At 37.0% G+C, this 19,310-nt stretch overlaps 3 protein-coding genes across 4 annotated transcripts; 1 reads left to right on the forward strand and 2 right to left on the reverse strand.

The window, feature by feature from the left end:
- Positions 1–311: 311 nt before the first annotated feature.
- LOC114720667 (uncharacterized) lies at positions 312–8,640 on the reverse strand. 2 transcript variants are annotated; one of them, XM_028906339.1, is made up of 10 exons: positions 8,487–8,640; positions 6,785–8,317; positions 5,396–6,730; positions 4,872–5,013; positions 4,687–4,769; positions 4,014–4,249; positions 3,250–3,336; positions 1,835–1,934; positions 1,294–1,507; positions 312–929 (listed from the first exon to the last, which is right to left on the reverse strand). In XM_028906339.1, the coding sequence occupies exons 2-10, from the start codon at positions 8,078–8,080 to the stop codon at positions 460–462; spliced, it is 3,963 nt and encodes a 1,320-aa protein (XP_028762172.1). In that variant the 5' UTR covers positions 8,081–8,317; positions 8,487–8,640; the 3' UTR covers positions 312–459. The 2 variants fall into 2 exon arrangements, with proteins under 2 accessions (XP_028762172.1, XP_028762171.1); XM_028906338.1 differs by having other exon boundaries at positions 5,396–8,317.
- A 2,950-nt stretch (positions 8,641–11,590) lies between these two features.
- Positions 11,591–12,502, forward strand: LOC114720645 (uncharacterized). The gene has a single exon (XM_028906308.1). The coding sequence runs from the start codon at positions 11,591–11,593 to the stop codon at positions 12,500–12,502; it is 912 nt and encodes a 303-aa protein (XP_028762141.1).
- Positions 12,503–15,517: 3,015 nt separating this feature from the next.
- On the reverse strand, positions 15,518–17,553 carry LOC114720653 (COMPASS-like H3K4 histone methylase component WDR5B). The gene is made up of 2 exons (XM_028906316.1): positions 16,864–17,553; positions 15,518–16,026 (listed from the first exon to the last, which is right to left on the reverse strand). Exons 1-2 carry the CDS (start codon positions 17,527–17,529, stop codon positions 15,736–15,738), a joined length of 957 nt encoding a protein of 318 aa, XP_028762149.1. The 5' UTR covers positions 17,530–17,553; the 3' UTR covers positions 15,518–15,735.
- Positions 17,554–19,310: the final 1,757 nt, after the last annotated feature.

Genomic DNA, 19,310 nt, shown 5'->3' on the forward strand with positions numbered 1-19,310 from the left:
AGTTCCTCAAATTGGTTATCAGCGAGGGACTTCGATCAATGTGCCCTTCCCCGCAAACAAAAAAAGACCAGAGATTTCAACTGGCTTCGTTGGACACAACTATAACTTCAGTATTACCACACGAAGTACCACCAGCTGATGCACAGTGAAGAACCATGCCGGAACCACTGCTTGAGCTGCCACACAACGATGGAGCGTCACGCTGTCCAGTTTGATTGACCTGTAAATCAAGCTCAGGTAGCACTGAAGATCGATTTATACCAGGCTTATCTTTAAGATCTGAGCTCCCGTCGGCTGTAATGGCCGCTTCACTCCTCTCATTTACACCGTTTGCGATATCCTCGAAGGAACCTGAAGCTATCCGTACTGATTGGCAATCTCCAGAATGTACGAAACTATGGAGATTGGTTGCTTTTGCAACACGCACGCCTGATTTATCAGCTTTAGTGGTCTCGAGGTTCACTTCATCACGGCACAATAACCACCGGGTCTCTGCTGAGACACGCAGCCATTGATAGATTCAGAATTTATTTCTTTCGATTCTAGGGGATCCGATTGAACGCAGTCACGATTGATTATCTCTTCAGCTTGTACATGAGCAGCACTAACATAATCATGTGCCTTTAAAGCAGTCATGCCTTCCACTGTCAAACTATCACCGACAGCAGGGCATCCAACTTCACATTTTACATCTTGTGGACTCGGATCAGGATTTACAGACTCACTAGTAATGTGATGTGGGTTATCCAATAAGCCATGAGGAGAACCAGATACGACTGACACATGTCTATCATTCACTGGGCATATATCCAACGCAGGGATCCCACTCCCAGCAGAAATGATCAAATCAGACCCAGATGAACTTGGCTCATCACAGGCAGTTGCTTCCTCCAATGCACTTTGATTCTTCTGAATTTCGGGATTCGAAACTGCACCAAATTGCATTATTACGGAAACAAGCTCTATTTTCAGTGACGTAAACACTAAACAAAGGATATAAGGTCCTGTTTGGTATGAAACATTTAAAATGAGAAATAAGAACCAAGGTTGTAATTGAGAAAATCATTAAAAAGTCTTTAACATGAATAATTGTTTGTTACATGGGATTCCCCAATTCACATACATGGGTTTGTCTAATCCCATGTAACAAGCAATTTCTCATGTTAAACTTTTTTTTAATAGATTTTTTCAACTCTAATCACAATCCCTATCCGTACCAAACAGGACCTAAAGGTGTTTATGGACGTCCAGGCATTCTTAACCATATGAAAGGACCTATATGCCAACACGTACCTTCTATAGGAATCAGATTTTCATCAGCAACTTTAGGCTTCTTTATCTCTTTCATTAACATATCTACATGAGGGAATACCAACAGACTGAAATTCTTTATCATTTGTTTCCTGGTCACTTCAAGCGGCTCAAACCCAAAAACAGAAGTCCAAGTATCTCTGACTTCTGAGACTGCTGGTATGATCAATAACTCAACATTCAAAGAGCCAAGTGCCTGACCATGGTTGCAGAGAAACAGAGTTCGAAATCAGCAAAAAGTAATGTCATAACCATGAGTACTTTTGTCTATTAGAAACAGATTAAATGAAGAAAACTACATAAGTAAGGCAGCTATAAGCAGAAAAGTTCTAATTTAAACAATGATATGGTAAGGATCAAACTTGCAAATACTATACCAGCCCACATCATGTCAAGGAAACACTTGCAGCATAAGCATAAGTAGTTATGCAAAAGCTAGTGTTTCTAAAGGTAGCCAAATCAGAAGTCCACCCTCAACCTGATGCCAAAGATCAGTAGATATCTGCTCTGATTCTTTACTTACCGATTCAATGGCACCCAGAAGCCGACGGCACATTCCTTGACGCCTATACATATAGCGGGTCCCAATGAATGGCATTTCTGCTAGTTGGTTCCCTCGAAACCTGTTTGACCATTTTATTGACAGAACCATCAGTATGAACTTGTTACCTTTTTCCACAAGCCCAAACAGCAAAGTTCACAGAACATGATTTTTATAAATGGCAGCCTGACAAGGAGGGGAGTAGTGGCATAAAATACATATTCAATAAAGCAGTACAAAAGAGGCTGATCTGAGAGTTGAGAGTATATGATACGCCATCACATTCAAATTACTTACTTGATTCTTGGTGACAGGGAAGAAATCGAATGAAAAAAGTTAATTAAAATGACATCTAGATGGAGTTGAATAAAGGCAACTTTGCAGCAGCAATAGTAGAAAATAGGTAACCAGGTAAACTTCCAATGGTTTGCAAAATGCTCAAATATGTTACCTCGACGGTAAATAAAAGAGCAGCATTGGATGATTATTGTACTCTAATCGAATGGCTGCATCTCAATTCTAACAATAGTAACAAAGTTAAAAGGATCATTTATGTAAAGAAAGTAAGATATGCTTATTATTTTTTTTCCTTTTGTTCTCTAGTTCTTCTCGTCTCTAAAATTGTCACTGCCATTAGGTCCATACCAATCAGGACTCAGAATATCTGTTTTGAGTGATTTTTTCCCCCTAAAAATAGTATTTCATAACTGTCTATTCTTTAATTTTAATAATCATGTAACTGTAACTGTAAATGCACAATTTTAATTTAGATTAATTTTTTAAGTAATAGGAGAGAACGGACAATTCATCAATCCAGTGGGTATTCACAAATAACCTAGCCCTAAACCACTCATAAATTTTAATAACAATTATAATTGAGAAAGCAAACAAATCAAACATATGTTTACATATCTAAGTCTCAGCACATAGATAATTCGAAAGTGAACATATGCAAGGAAGTTTTGCACTTTAATAGGAAAGACAAATTAAGTTATAAGTGTGAATATTCAAAAAAATTAAAACATACTAAACCTCATTTGACAACACCCGCAATGTTCTAAGCTCTACATGGGCTTCTGAAAAACATACAGCCAAAAGCTTTCAAGCCAGGCCATACATATAAGTAGAAGTTGCGTTTTTTTTTTTAGATGAAACATTGTTAAAATTTGAAACTGTCAGTTATCAAATGTGTAACAGGACAGGTAACTTTTCAGTCATTGCAAAAGCAGGCCAGCTTTGCAATCTTTGTACCACGCAAAGAAGGTATTGAAATAGTAGACATGGATATAAACCAGAAAATTCTTTTAACCCCATGAAATGTTCATGATTAAAAGTGAATTCCATACTTAACTGCCCAGTAACTAAACCACTGATCTGGAAGTTAATAAGCTGCTTACCTAATAGATGCTGCACCAATGATCTCATCGCCTCTCTCCAAGATAGCAGTAATAAAACCAGTATAGCTCAGGCGATTGAAGTTTGAACTGTAAAGGACACTTAAATATAAATCATAACATGTGATACAAAATATAATACTGATCTATGAAAACAATTCAAGGCTTAGATGTGAGTGCAAAAACTATGCAAATCATTTGAAAAATATCTTGACTTCAATTTTACATTAACTGACCGATGTGTTTGTGAGATAGAGAAAGGACAACATACGTCCAAGTGACCATGAACGAGGCAACAAATAGGGAAATTTCTAACAGAACTGGACTAGACGAAGCATTTAAACGACCACGGGTAAAAATGCTAAATTCAATCGGAAAATATCGTTATAATCAAATTGAAAAAAGGCATATAGAGATTGGTAAATGCGATTTATTTGGAGAACATTAAAAAAATCTGGATGTTCTACTGTATGGACAAATATAATTGTAGACATAATTTCAGATAAAAGTTTCTCGGTACTAATGACAAAGAACATATGAGGAACTCAGCATACCCTTGAGTACTGTGGCCTAACTACAAACCTCACAAGAGGCTCCTGATGAGTATATCATTGAAACACAAAGGAAAATGCCCGAGGGGGTCAAGGAAAAGAATGCAAAACTCCACGTTTCAAGAGAAATAATAGGAAAAAATTAAAATTCTATCATGCAGTCAGCCTGGAAGTGTGGTTAAAATGACATAAGCAATAAAGGCCACGTGAACTTACCCACAATTATAAAGAATACTGTGGATGAGATTAATCCCAGTTCTATGATCAATATATGGCATGAAGCACTCATCCATTACAGATAATGCAACAGCCAGCTTGGAATTGCATTCAACCATCTGGGATTCAATCTGTGAAGCATCATAGCCAACATCTGACCGGCGAATGAAAGTCCAAGAAAGTCCATCTTCAATGTCATGTTTGACCCCAAGAAGCATTTCAAGTCCCTTGGATAACTGGAAAAACAAAATAAGCAATATACATCAGTTTCACCATAATGACCAGAAGTAGTCTGCAGTATGAGAAAACTAGAGATCTAAGTCCCTCAAATGTGGGCAAAAAATCTAGAAAAACTGGAGTCTTTTTGAGTCATAAAGGAAAAGAACATTACCCTGGCAAGGGAATAAATACTTAGTACCCTAACTCAGTCACGTATTTTCATTTTATCACGTGTTTGATAATAATCAAATACAACCACCAGTAACAAGCAAATTGATGATATGCTCTATTGCATAACAGTTTTTCTGCTCTAGAAACGTGAAGTGATGGTTGCAAATAGAAAGGTTACCACAATCTAAGTTACCACAATTACTACAAAACAACTTGTAGTCAAGTTGCCTTGCAGCCCTGACTAACTAAAATTTACAAGCAGACGAACATGAATAAGTTATACCTCCTCACATCTGTATCCACAATAGAATGCAAAATTAGAGTCATCAGCTTGGATACCATTTACCTCGACACAAGATCTATGATCTGCATACGATAAAAGTTTACTTCATTTTCAGTAAAAAAAGATATCCATACTCAGATATGAGTATTTAATTAATATAAACACAAGTGCAAGCCAACAAATACATTTTTGATCGCATAAACGGCATCTAAGCAAAGCAGATGTAGTAAAGTCATCATGGCCAGTTCTTTCATTTGTACTTCCATCAACCAGCTCACAAAATTTGCAACAACAATAAATGCAGCGCCAGTTGCCAGGTGGGAACTCCTGCAAGGAAAAATAGATGTTCCTTATCCAAATGCAGCTTTGTCATAGATACATCTGGATATTATAGATGTAACAATGACTTGTTTTTGTTAATTCTCTCAAACAATGTGCTGAAAGCTCAGAGAGCACATCCATAAGAAGTTTTAAACAATAATGACTTCGTATCAGCAAATAACAAGGGGTATTTTTTGGGTAGTGAGCAATCAAACCTACAAACCTACAACAAAAAAAATTGCAAGGCAGAATAACAATGGATGGCCATTGGCCAGGCATTGGTGATGAAATATACAGTTGTCAAAACAAACTGATCCTAGCCCAACATAAACTATTATCAAAAAGTTAATTGAAAAAATCCACATATTCATGCTAAGAATATACATACTTTAATATTTAGGCAGCTTTGATGGAATGTTGATGGGCACTTATCACAACAGATCAAGTCTCCACCATCTCCACAGACACCACATGCTTCATCATTAGGGTCTTCACTTGTAGTGTCAATAAAATGGAAGCCTTTTCTTTCATGTTCATTCTGCTTATTCCATGAGTCTAGCAGGCATTGCAGAAGGGAAATTCCTCTCTCTATATGTATATTTTTGAGTGGATCAGCGAAACTGCTTACCGCATGGGCTTCAAATTCTGACATTGTTACGACTTCATTGCAGCAGTCACAATGAATTCCATCTCTTGTGATCCTGCCCTCCAGTTTTCCACCTTTTATTCTGTCATTCACATAGTGAACCTTCTCATTTTGCAGGACTGTCCCCAGATCAATCATCCAAGCAATCAACGTTCGCTTTCCAGCATAAAGTACATATCCATTAGTTTCCGAATCTATCTCCTCAGCATTGCGAACCATAAAGACACTTTGCTTCTTATTGTGCGTTTTCTGCCGTTTACGATCCTTGACAAGAACTGGAAACCTCTTATGTGATGTATTGTCTAAATTGTCCTCCTCAACAAGTGACATTTTTCTCTTCACTTTTACTCCTGTTTGCTTCAATTTACCTTTATCTTTCCTTCTCTTTTTAACAAGCTTAGTTAGGATATTGAATTTCTCCAATGGTATGGGCACAAATTTGAAACCTGGAATGTATACCTTACCTTCACCATCACCAGCTTCAGAATGCTTCCGAAGCCTTTTGTAGGCCAAGGTAACAGACCAGTGAGTCCTTCCATCGGGACTAACATACACTGCATCATTATACTCTTTGCCATTCCTAGGTCTGTAATCAATAATCCAGCCTGCAGCCAAGAGCAGCTCCAAAATGCGTTGCCTCACCACCTGCTTCTCTTTAATCATTCCTTCTTTCTTCTTAATGAGAGGATTTGCAGAATATGTTATTAATGGTGAAGTCAATGCACTATTTTTGGTTTTCAAAAGACTCCCACATTCTTTTTTCTTAACAGGAGAAAATCTCTTTTTTGATTCTTTTACACAAGATCCCCTTTCCAAGCACATATCATCAGTTGCATTCATATTTGTACCGTTTCTCACAGTTACACCTTTCTTGCCTTTTTGAAAGCCTGCCTTTCCTTTTCTGTTTCGTGCTATTTCCAGATGATTAATTTTCTGCCCATTTTTGGGGGGCCTTCCACGCTTCCATGGCATTTTTTGGCCAGGAAGTTGATCTTGCTCCTCCATCTTAATTTTGGGGGGCCGTCCACGCTTCCGTTGCATATTGCCAACTAGTTGATCTTGCTCTTCCATCTTCATCTGGGGGGGCCTTCCACGCTTCCGTTGTATATTACCAACTAGTTGATCTTTCACTTTGAAGGGCCTTCCACGCTTCCGTTGCATATTACCAACTAGTTGATCTTTCACTTTGAAGGGCCTTCCACGCTTCCGTTGCATCTTACCAACTAGTTGATCTTGCTCTTCTATCTTCACTTTGGGAGGCCTTCCGCGCTTCCGTCGCTTGTTACCAACAAATTGATCTTGCTCTTCCATCTTCAATTTGGGAGGACTGCCACATTTCTGTTGCATATTACCAACTGATTGATCTTGCTCTTCCATCTTCAGTTTAGGGGGCCTGCCACGCTTCCGTTTCAACTTCCTTCTTTTATTGCCATCCATTTTCACATCAACAACTTCCTTCTCATTATAACTGCTAATAACAAAATCACCCCCTTCTTCCTTTTCTACCTTAACCTTATTTTTCTCAAACCAAACATGGTCATTCTCTCCATTTTTTGCAATCAACACCACATCAGCTTCTCCACCATGAGATATCTTACTGTCTACTCTCTTTGACATTGAGCGCAATACTCGACCACTAGTCTTCACTTTATCAATTGAATTACTTTTCTTCTTCAAATCCATCTCAATATCAAGTCCTTCAAAGATATGATCAGACCCTAAAGTATTCCTTTTAATCCTAGCCTTAGTCAATTCAACATTTTCACTCTTGCTCACATCCCAATCTAAGTCACGTGGTTGTTGATTGACCGGCTTCACTTCCCCATTCTCAGTTGTCTCTCCATCAGATGTTTTACTGACTTCTCTCTTTGACACTGAGTGCAATAGTGGACCACCAATCTGCACTTTATCATTTAAATAAACTTTCCTCATCACCTCCGCCTCAATGTCAACCCCTCCAATGTTATTATCATAGCTTAAAGTACTGATTTTACTCCCGTCATCAACAAACCCCACACTTCCACCTTTAATCATATCCCAATCTAAGTCACATTCTTGTTGCACATTTGGCTCCGCATCCTCATTCTCAACTGTCAAGTTTAGTGCCTCTGCATCATCAGATATCTTGTTGTCAGCTCCTTCGGACACTAAGGACAATACTCGACCACCAATCTGCACCTGATCATTCAAATAATCTTTTCTCTTCAACCCCATTCCAATGTCAACTCCTCCAACGTTATCATCACAGCTTAAACTACTCCTCTTGCTCCCATTTTCGGCTAACCTGATATTTTCATTTTTATTAGAATCCCAATCGAAGACCCTTTGGTGCTGTATAACAGGCTTCACCTGATTGTCCTGATTTGTCGAGTTTAATGCCTCTGTTTCATGCGCCAAACCCTCACCCTTCAAAACAGGAACCTCCATTCTTAGGTCATGCCATTTCTCCTGGAACAGTTTTTTTTTCCTCCCGCAAAGCTTGCCTATCTACTGCTTCCCCAATCGCTTCCAATTTCTGAGCGTCCCTCTCATTGGTTACAAAACCCTAGCTCCAAATCCCTAGCCCCAATCACTGACTTTCCGTTGACGCACGCTGAGAGCCACACTCGTAAGACGTCCATCAAACTCTAACGGAAGGGTTGCACAGGTCCAGTGCAGATGGCCCTGTTGGGAGGGTACGAGGGAAGTTTCAACGAGAAAGAAAGGAAAGTAGGGCAGTGAAATTGAAGTTTAAAAAATAAGAAAAGGGCAAGTATTAGAAGCAGGTGAAAGGCGCAGAGGACGAGGAGGGTAATGCAAGAGAATGTGGCAAGATGGGAAGTAGGAAGCTTACCAATGTAGGAAAGGCAGGAAATTCTTCGACAACGTACGATGAGAAGCGCAAAAGACGATCCCGTGGCGAGGCGTGGGCGTAGAGAAGTTATGGAGAGGGAGCAGGAAAGAGAAGTCACAGTAACAGAAGGAATGACAACAAACCCTTATGATATGGGTGCGAAGGAGCCTGACTTGAATATTTTAGTGGGAAGGCAACAGCGACAGTGAGAGGTTGCCTCCTGTTTGGTTTTGTTTTTTCCGTTTCATTATATATAGACACACACACACGCACGTATTAGACAGTATTTGGATTTTTCTCGTTATGCTCGCGGGATTTCCCCTTCGTCACCTTTTTCCCATTCCTTTCTTTCCCCTTTTCTATTGTTCAAGGTTTTCGCTTTCCTGTGTTGCGGATTTATCATGATGGATAGACTTCACAATCCAACTGATACTTTTCTCGGGTTACAAAAGCGACCCAGTTAAGCGTATCATGAGTCATGACTTTTCTGTTCTTTTTCTGCCTCTTTATAATATATATGCGCTCACATCAATTTAAGAAAAAAAAAAATCAAATTTCTATGGGCCTAAATCCACCACCTTTTTTAATGGGCCTGGGTCACATGCCACGCTCTAGCCCATCAGTGAGGAGCTGGCAACTGTTTGATCTAGTGTGACCCCCACCCCTAAAACCTATTATCTGCATTTATATTATGGGCTCTTGGTTGCCGTTATGAATTTATTAATTTTTTAGTACGGGATAATGGTCGGAGGCCAACGGTAATTAAGAAATTGTGATCGCTGGGCAGCCGAATCCATTTTCATGGAAAGCCACAGAGAAAATGGAAAATCTTTGCAGAGGCCATGTCAGTGTTTGATCACGGCACTGGCAAGGACAGGATTATTATTTTAGCAATAACTTATTATTATTGTTGCTAAAACAAATGATGTGAACGTGATAGACGAACAAAATTGAATTCATAAATGAAGTGTAACGAAAATGGATGGTGAATGTGACGCTTTTTAACATTAATAGCAACCTGGAAGAAGAAAAATCTCTACTTGTTTCATCCACAGTGAGTTTAAAAAAAAAAAAATTCAGTCTTTGAAAATAGAAACTCTAAACTAAATATTTGTTGAAAACAACATCTATGTTGTCATTCACTTTATGATTCCATCAAAATTTAATGAAAAACAAAGGGTATGGTGGTAGCTTTTGAAGAGGAACGCCGTGTGAGAGTGAAGTTTATTGGTTGCGCCCAGTTGGCCAGTAATAAGCAAAACGAAAATTTTTAATGAAAACAACTTCAAAATTTTAACGTCACCCAATGATTGAAATTTAATCAAATTCATATCAACGCTGAAAGGGAGAAGGAAAAAAAACAACGTCTTCATACGTTAACAACATCCCTGTATACTATGCAGTGCGATTCAATATTGGCATATAAGAACATGGGTTAGCTGAAATTTGATCCACTTTAACATTCTTTTGTTTTCAGTAACTGAGAATCGTTGGTTGCTATATGTCACGATGCAATTATACATGTTGTTTTTAACTAACAATCCTTGTGTGTTTCTGATAATAACTTGGAATGCATCAAATATTAAAACTTCCTTTTGATGGAGTCAAAAACATTGATTCCTCAGCTGCTTCGTCTATGATGAGTTTAGCACCGACAAAAAAAAAAAAAAAAGGAGCAGGCTATGGAGGCAGTTCTTCAGTGACGGTTAAGAAAAACCATGGATACAAATCCAACAAAGCAAGTTATTTTTAATTTGCAGCGTAGGAGGAATTGTACTCCTGATTAATGTCCGTTCAAATTAAGGATTTCAGAGCACACTTGAAAAATTTAGACTCTAAGTTGAGTATTTATTAATAAATAAATAAATGTAAGTCACGTTGGGGAAAGAAAAAAAAGTAAATGTAAGTCACATGTTAATTCCTTTTTATATTTGATGGAAAATAAAGACACGATAAAATTGTTATCAAAGGTAATGCAGGATTACTGGCTAATTACTTAGCTAGTATCTGAATCTAGTTCCATGACTAGAATATTTTAAATCTCCAGGACTCTCAATAACTATATGTAGTCCTAATTCATCAAGATCTCACATCTTAGCTTTTGATAACACTTACTTAGTTTCAAGGGACAGGCTGGAGATGTGTGGAGGTCAAACTTACTTCCAATGCAACCAAACATACATATGACATATTAGGGAAGAAATTATGGTGTCTTAAGTGCCATTTAAGATTAGAGATTTCATTACATATAAAGATTTGTTAATTAAATAATTAAATACTTATTATCAAGACGTTAATTTTATCTAATGCTTTGTGGAAACAGAAGATTTATATGATAAAATTGTTAGCAAAGGTATAATTGTGCTTGAGAAATATAGACAAAAACTTTTATTTTTGGTTCCTTAATCAAAGTATATCAGAATCTCAGTGTCTCTGTAGTCGAAGCCATAATATTTCAAGCCACCTTGCCATCAAAATCAACATTGACACCATCACCATACCATCACACCTAGTGCAAGCTAGTAATAAGGATCAGAATTTTTTCTTTTTCTTTTTTTTTTTTTTGGGTCACAGAAGATGATAAAGTCTAATTTGTTCTTATTCGGCTATTTTGTCATTTTTAAGATTAGAATCACCGTTTCGTGCACATGCAATTGCACGATACACAATACTTTAAAACTGTTCTGACAGATTTAACAAAAAAACCGTCTTGACAATTCTCGAGTGTTTCGAGAGAGTTATGACTTTGAGATCCGGAATATAACATATAATTGTTTCTAAGTTATAATGAATCAAGCTAGGAATAAATATAACCAAAATTGTAATATAATTTGCCCTAAAAAAAAGGGAAGGAGTAATTAAGTTATGGCCAAGAGTCTCTTCATCTTCATCTGTTTTTTCTGCCTTCTCTCCTCCCTCCTCTTGCATCCCATTCTCAGAAAATACAGACCCACCACACAATGAAGCATTTTAAAGCCAATCTTGAAGCTTATTAGTTATAGCTGCTCCTTTTGTGCTCATCGCATATCACTTGCGATAGAGGCCAAAAGGAACTCAGAGAAGATCAGAAAAGTTCATATTAAGTTCTCTATAGTAACGGGGCCATGAAGGAATTTCCCCCTTGCTTTGGGGAAAATGACGTTCAGGTTGCTGAATCGTCTATCTCAACCACAAGAGCATTGCAAAATGTGGCTATTTGTGTCTATGAATGTGAATCACAAGGTCATTCCTGCTTGATCACTGTGTCGTGGACCAAAAATCTCATGGGGGAAGACCTGACTGTTACAATGGATGACTCAGGCGATCAACGGCTCTATGAAATCGAAATACAGCCGTGGTTATTCTCAAAAAGAAAAGGCTCCCAAACTTTACTGTTCGACACCACTAAAGTCGACCTGTTTTGGGACTTAACCGGTGCTAGATTGGCTCACGGACCAGAGCCATTGGAGGGGTTTTATTTAGCTGTTATACTCAACCAAGAACTGGTCCTACTCCTGGGTGATCTGAAAAGGGAGGCCTTGAAGAAGATAGATAATGACGACCTTCCTCACTGTGAAGAAGTGGTTTTAATTTCCAGGAGAGAACACATATATGGGAAGCGATATTACAATGCAAAGACTCAATTTCGTGATAAGGGGCAAATACATGATGTGACAATTGAGTTTGGCTTTGACACAGTTGTTAGAGCGCCTTGTCTTGAGATTCTGGTTGACAAAAAGGTGGCTATGGAGGTGCAGCGACTGGACTGGAATTTCAGAGGTAACCAAACCATGTGGGTGAATGGCTTTCCTGTGGAAGTGATCTGGGATGTTCATGGTTGGCTCTTTGGGGATGATACAGACAGTGCAGTTTTCTTGTTCCAAACTCACTTCTCGTTGCAGAAGATGCGCTCATATCAATCTGATGAGGATTCTCCTGCAGTAACAAGGGCTTATACTCAGCAACTCAGGGAACATAGCTACCCGATGCAAGGTCGTGACTTCTCCCTCATTCTGTATGCTTGCAAGATTGAATAGTCGATTGGGGGTTTTGTAATCTCATTATTGTGACTGAAAAACCCAAACTTCTAATTAATTAGACTTCATGTTTCAACAATGTCGTCATCTTTTGGGGGAAATTGTCATTAGTTTACATTGAATTTTATGTACTCGTTGTTTTGTTCTTCGTCTTTTCGAATCTAGCTGTACAAACTTGCGTCTTCATTTGATTAATTTTACTGTGGATTACTTTGTTTGCCGTTTTAGAGTGTGATCTTCCTTCTGAGTTGGACTTGTGATTGAAGTCATCGAGAATCAGTTTCTGGGCAGTAGAATATGTTCTCTGCAGATTGCTTGGACATGAGAAATGAGTATGAGCTACTGCTGACGTTTGTTTTCTATTTCATTTCTTCATTCATATAACTCAGACACAGACAAAGGTCACGTTTGGAGCCATACGGCGGATTAAGCAGCAACTCGCATGCGTGCACCAACATTTTTTCCCTTCTTCGTTTTATTTTTCCATTTTCCAAATGATGACCATTATCAAATAATTTAAAGAGATTTTTATTCCCTTATTACGTGAAAGTATTTTGTGGTGATAAAAAATATAAATGTTAAAAAATCGTTTTTATAAGGGAAAATTACAGAAAAAGGCTGTCGAAATAGAAAAATTACAAATCAAGACCTGTTATAACATTAGTATGGGTTTTGACAACAATAGTATAGGTTTTGACAATAATTTTTATAAACAGGTCCTTATATGTAATTTTTTAATTTCAACAGCCTTTTTTTTTTGCTATTTTCCCTTTTTATAATTACTGTTACGAAATTATTTTTACATGTTATTCATTCAATAATTTAAACATATGTGAGTTACAGTTTAACCGAAAAGTATATATGCGTGTGTGCGTGAGAGAGAGAGAGTTAAATGTCAATACTGCCTGAGATTTAAATCGAACGAAATATACAACAAAATTGTCAACAAAGCAAACGAACTGAGCCTCATGAATTCAAAGGCAAAAACTTTGTTTTAATCTGTTTAGATATTTGTCAACCAAAAAAAAAAATCTTTTGAGTTTAGATAATATTTAAATTCGATCAGTTCCTCATCAACTAAGGTATAGTTTCAAATCTCTATATCTCTCTTTAGTTGAAGCCCTAATAACTCATCCAAATCTCACATCCTAGCTTTCAAAGCCACCGCACCATCAACGCCATTGAAAAGAGAGAGAGGCCAAAGTACATAATGTTGACAATAGCATTATTTGATGTAAATTTTTTTTAAAAAAATAAAATTAAGTTTATTATTGTCTGACATTTTTGTTGTCTAAAGTTATGAATCATTTGCCATACATGTCATTGCCCGATATACACGATGCTTTAAAACTTTCAAGACAGTTTTCATGTATTTCGAGGAGTGACTTTGAAATTTGTTGTACAAATTAAATTGATTTCAAATGGAGCCAAATATAACATATGAGAAAAAAAAATGCATCTTACTTGATGTATAGTGAGTTTTAATTAGAGGGACTTTAATTTAATATCAATTGCAAATTAAGATTTAAAGATTTCATAGGATATTTGAAAAATTTAGTCTAAACCAGGTATTTGATAATTGATAGGGTCACTGACTATTAATTTCATCCAAAATTCAATGAAAGCATAGCATATGATTTTTTTAATACACCAAAAAGATTTGAACTTTAAACTAATGCTTAAACCCGTCACTTTCATTTGAGCTAATTTTGAAGTGTGAAAAAACAACTGAGCAAAAAAGAAAATCATGCCTAATAAATTGTTGTCAAATACTTTGTCCGGCAAGAGTCTTTGGTTCAGGTGATATCAAATCAACTCCATAATACTTACATCATAAGTTTGAGCTATATCTGTAAAAATTTCAATGGTTCAAATAACTAAAAATTTGTTCTGCTCTCTTCAATTCAACTATGATTTTATTTTAATCTAGTCCCTTGACTAGAAATTTTTCAAATCTTCAGTTTCTCACTAAGCGGAGCTTAAATTTGTCCAAATCTCACATTCCTTTTTTTTTAAAAAAGAAATTTATGAAGAAGGTTGGGCTCACCTACAATCTGAAAGCCGGAAAACTAAATATTAACCCCATCATCAAGTGCCGTAGCAAAAAAAGATAGCAAAAACCACCCAACCCATTAGATCCTTTACATAAAAATAGGAGTAAAAAATTTTTTTTATCCATCTCTGAATGTACACCTAATGAATTATTTGATCAGCCAATTAATTTAAGGTGACAAATCTTGGCTTTAAATATACCTTCTCAAGTGCCGCAACGATCTTAGGAATTGAACCCTCTCTTTTTGATGAGAGTGTCCAACTCTTTAACTGCTGAAGCCACGGAATTAACGGGTCCAAATCTCACATTCTATCTTTTCAAGTAACCATAACATCAAACTCAATATCAAAAAGCACGAGTGAACCAAGTTGCACTGTACTGAGATCTCCACCTCTAGGTGCAACGCAGGGAATAAAATTGAGTTCAAAAAAGACAAAAGAGGTACATTTTAGTTCACACTAGTATGGCACAACACGCAATGCTCCAAAACTACTTGCAATTTTTGTGAATAAATGACCTTTAAATGTCGTACACAAACTAAATTCAAATGGAGCCAAACATGACAAATTGATAAAGGATATAACAATATCGTTGACAAAACAAATCATGCCTAAAAGATTGTTAGGCTAATTCTTTGCTTTCAACGCATTCAACTAAACTAGGATTTTAGTCTGGTTAGTTAACCAAAGTATTTCAAAATCTCTCTCTTGGTAACGGCATCATCCTTAATTCATCCAAATCCGACGCGAATCTCACATTTAGCTTTCAAGGTCATCCTCCCTCACAACCCGCGTTGCAAAGAAGAAAACCGATGCGCGTCATGTTAATAATACCACTTCCTAGTACAATTCAGTTGCGTTGATTCAAGTTCTCTCTTGCAAGAGGTAAAATCTAATACACGTTAATAACATTATTGGTTCGTAATAGATGAATCAGAAGCAGTGCATTGTTAACTCGTGGACTTTGACAAACTAATTTTTAGAAATACCAAAAATGTAGAGAATCAGCCAATTGTCAAACCAAGATGACAAATGAGGAAGAAAACTCCCTCAAAACAACATATCTGAATGCGTGAGCAAGAGCTTTCATTCCAGGTATTAAGGAAGCGTAGAATTGAAAATTAGAAGAAAATTATAACGATGGGCACAGATGAATATCCCATATACAATTTCGGTCCAACTCAGGGGTCTTGTACCCAAATCCTCACAGTCCTATCACCGTCCAGGCCAGCCGAAGCAATTTTGTTCTCTGTTGGGTGACAGGTAACCGATATTACAGTATCTGTATGGCCTTCAAGTTTCTGAACCATATTTTTGGACTGGAGATCCCATAAATAAACGCAGCGATCTTCTGATCCACTGACTATATATTTCCCATTTGTCACAGAAAATGTAGAAGTTATGCAGTATACTTTGTTCACGTGACCTGTATAAATTTTCAAGAACTTCCCCGTTGAGTAGTTCCATAGTTTCTGCATACAGACATTTTGTTTCCACAGGAAGAAATATAAAAGACAATCAGCAACACATTGAAGTACAAGCTCACATTTAAAGCGAGAGAGAGAAGAACTATCTCATCAAACCCATTACATAATCAATATCCCAAACTTGAAATATTCAACACAAAATTACCAACAGAATTACTCATTAACTAGTCTGTTTTAATACTCAAACTGAAGGTTGACATAGAGATAACCATAGAAAGATGTACTTTCCGAATATATCAAAAAACAGAAAAATTGTAATCCTAAGCTGCATCGTCTTAACAGGTTTTAGACATAGGCACTTCAAAAGCAGCCTTTGTTCATTTATTATTATGTACTAACCCAAGGGATTCATGACGTTTATATCCTCTGCTGCTCTGAAAGTCACTTAGATATAAATTGCAAAAGTCCCTATTGGTCGAACCAGTCAGCCAATTACTGGCAAAACACAATGCCAAAAACTCCGTACTTTTCTTCTAAATTAATCTCCTACTATGTCTGGGACGAGACCACTCTAATTGAAACTAAACTGGAGCGTCAGAAGGCTACAGTAGAAACTAAAAAGTGGAGAAGACAAGAAGATAATCGAGAATAATCATATGATCATGCGCGTTTTACAGCCCGCCCGCTTGATAAATCATATAGATAATTGCATCACCATCAGTGATAAAACACTCAAGTAGTCTATTGGGTAATTGATCGACCAATCCAATGATGGCACATCAACCCCCGTAAGATTATCAGGCAGAGTTGATCCACTGCCACTAATGAGGTGAAAGGACAATTCTGACGAATGACAAGATTAGAGGAAAACGGCGAACTTACTAGGGTGTCATTAAGAGTGGCAACAAGTATAAACTTGCCATTGGGCGAGAACTTGGTGAAGGAAACACCAGGGACCTTATCGTCGATGAGGGTCTTCAAGCAAACGCCAGAGCTAGTATCCCAAATCTTACAAGAACCATCGTGGCTACCGGAGACGATGAGGGAACCATCTCGGTTGAAGTGCACAGAGGTGACAGGCATTGAATGACCGGTGATTACATGAATACACTTGCCCGTCTTGACCTCCCAAACCCGAACCGTTTCATCAAAGGAACCAGAGACAATGTAATTAGACTGGGGATTGAAATTGACACAGAAGACGACGTCGGAGTGGCCACGGAGGGTTTTCACGCAGTCACCGCCGGTGGAGGCCCGAGCATCCCAGATGCGGAGAGTGCGATCGTCGGAAGCAGAACAGATGTAGTGAGAGTCAGAAGACCAAGCGAGGTCGGAGATGCCCTCGGAGTGACCGATCAGACGGTGGAGGAGCGAGAGGGTGGCGGAAGACCAGATAATTAGGGTTCGGTCGAGCGAAGCAGAAGCCAAAAGGGTACCGTCGTTGGAGAATTTGACACAGGAAACAGCGCGTTGGTGAGCAGTTAGGGTTTTGAGATGGCGGTAAGGTCTGTATTGCTGATTACTGCTGCTGCTTGTACTGTTTGCCATCTCTCCCCTTTTTCAATCACGCCAACAGGCGCAGCGTTGTAAGAGGAAAATATTTCATAAATACTTCCGCCCTGTGCATTTTTCTTTGATTTCGCAACTTTTTTGGCCCAACTTTAATTTCACATAAAAAAACAAGAAGAACTTCACAACTCCACTTCTTGGCAAAATTAAAAAAAAAAAAAAAACGAAGCAACTCTGGGCCTCTTTGATTTCTTATTTTGAAAAACAATTTTTTGTTTTTAAAAATATAAAAACAAAAAAACTTGTTTAGTAATTTATTTTTAATTACTCGTTTTAAAAAACAAAAAACAATAAGTTGTTTTTAAAAACTAAAAGACCAAAACAACTTTCACATGTTTTTTTGTTTTGTTTTTGTGTTTTTTATTTTGAAAAATTTTGAGAAATCTTCTTTTTTTCTTACTTACTACCCACCACTTATTATTACTAGCGATAACTATCACCTACCAAGTGTGATTTTCTATGATTTGTTTTTCAAACATGATTTTTAAAATTATTATCCAAACAAATTCTTTTGTTTTTGTTTTCAAAAATTGTTTTGAGAAAAAAAAACAAAGAACAATAAAATTGTTTTCAAAAATTATTTTATTGCCAATTTTGCATCTTCAGTCCCCAGATAGCCCTGTTTATTTATTGAAAGCTAGCGTATACCAGAGGGGCCCTGCATATTCCATATGAGCTGACATATTTTAAAAAAAAAAGAGTTACGCTACTTTTTTCATGAATTATTGTAATATTAATAATATTATAATATTATTTTATTGTGAATAATTGCATGATTTTACCGTTCAACCATACAATCATTATATTATTATTAAAAATTTAGTTATCTGTTAAATTTTAATGATATTTTTAATTACTCTCTGTGCGTGTGTAAATTAACTTACTCATACTAAGGTCAATTCAATTAACTTAATTATCAAATAAACTTGATTTTAAAAAAAATCCGGCTTCCCTAGTTTCTTCGGTTTGCTTTGGCCAGTTGGAGGCATTGAAGCTCAGGCTATATGTACCGTTTTATTCTTTAAATAAATTTGTTTCTTAATAAAAAAATTTGTATCTTCTCTTTTCTCACGTGGGGTCGGAACTTATCTGAACTTATCAATTATTTTGGTCCTAAATATCAAACCCCAATCCACTTTATCTCTTATTTTTATATTTTTTTTTCCAAAGTAGCCCTTCTAACAATAATAGTTCTAATCAATACATTTGATTAGTAAGGATATTTTAAGAAAAATATCTATTTAGAACAAATAACTAACTCAACTTACTTCCTTAATATCCTCAAATTAATCAACTAGCTCTTATAATTAAGACCAGAAGTAGTATCATATAATACCTATTAACTTCGTCTCCGTCATTTTGCAAGTGGAAGAATTCTTGACATTAATTTCATAAACTGAGAATGATGCTTTTCAATCGCTAAACCAACCCCTTGGGATTCAATAATGCATATTCACATGAATATGACTTTATTAAACAAAGTTTTTTGTACGAGATAAATTTTATAGAAACTTGCGTTCACAAGCAACGGCACGTGCAAAGCATAGTGCACTATCCCGGTGTTCTTTTTTTAACCAAAAAAAAAAAGAATTGGCATCATATCCCAGTGTCCTGCGAAGACCAAAATCCCCATGCCATTGTCATCCCTAATCAACGCACTACAGATATCGCATAGCACTATAGCGGCCCTCCCAGTAATGACTTCAACCATCCCACTCGCCATCTCATGAGTCTCCCAACTAGCTTCGGCCTTATAAGTA

Source organism: Neltuma alba, unplaced genomic scaffold (assembly GCF_004799145.2).
Source record: "Neltuma alba isolate B1F8T4 unplaced genomic scaffold, ASM479914v2 tig00011993_pilon, whole genome shotgun sequence".
NCBI classification, from domain to species: Eukaryota; Viridiplantae; Streptophyta; class Magnoliopsida; order Fabales; family Fabaceae; genus Neltuma; species Neltuma alba.

What these genes read in the sequence shown, in the direction of transcription:
- LOC114720667 (XM_028906338.1), bottom strand. Translation starts at nt 8,080, where the DNA reads ATGGAGGTTCCTGTTTTGAAGGGTGAGGGTTTGGCGCATGAAACAGAG. An exon ending in AGTATTCTTTATAATTGTGG is followed by an intron (nt 3,337 to 4,013) that starts GTAAGTTCACGT and finishes TGTCCTTTACAG; the next exon opens with TTCAAACTTCAATCGCCTGA. An exon ending in AAATCTGATTCCTATAGAAG is followed by an intron (nt 930 to 1,293) that starts GTACGTGTTGGC and finishes AATTTGGTGCAG; the next exon opens with TTTCGAATCCCGAAATTCAG.
- LOC114720645 (XM_028906308.1), top strand. Translation starts at nt 11,591, where the DNA reads ATGAAGGAATTTCCCCCTTGCTTTGGGGAAAATGACGTTCAGGTTGCT.
- LOC114720653 (XM_028906316.1), bottom strand. Translation starts at nt 17,529, where the DNA reads ATGGCAAACAGTACAAGCAGCAGCAGTAATCAGCAATACAGACCTTAC. An exon ending in CCACTCTTAATGACACCCTA is followed by an intron (nt 16,027 to 16,863) that starts GTAAGTTCGCCG and finishes GTCTGTATGCAG; the next exon opens with AAACTATGGAACTACTCAAC.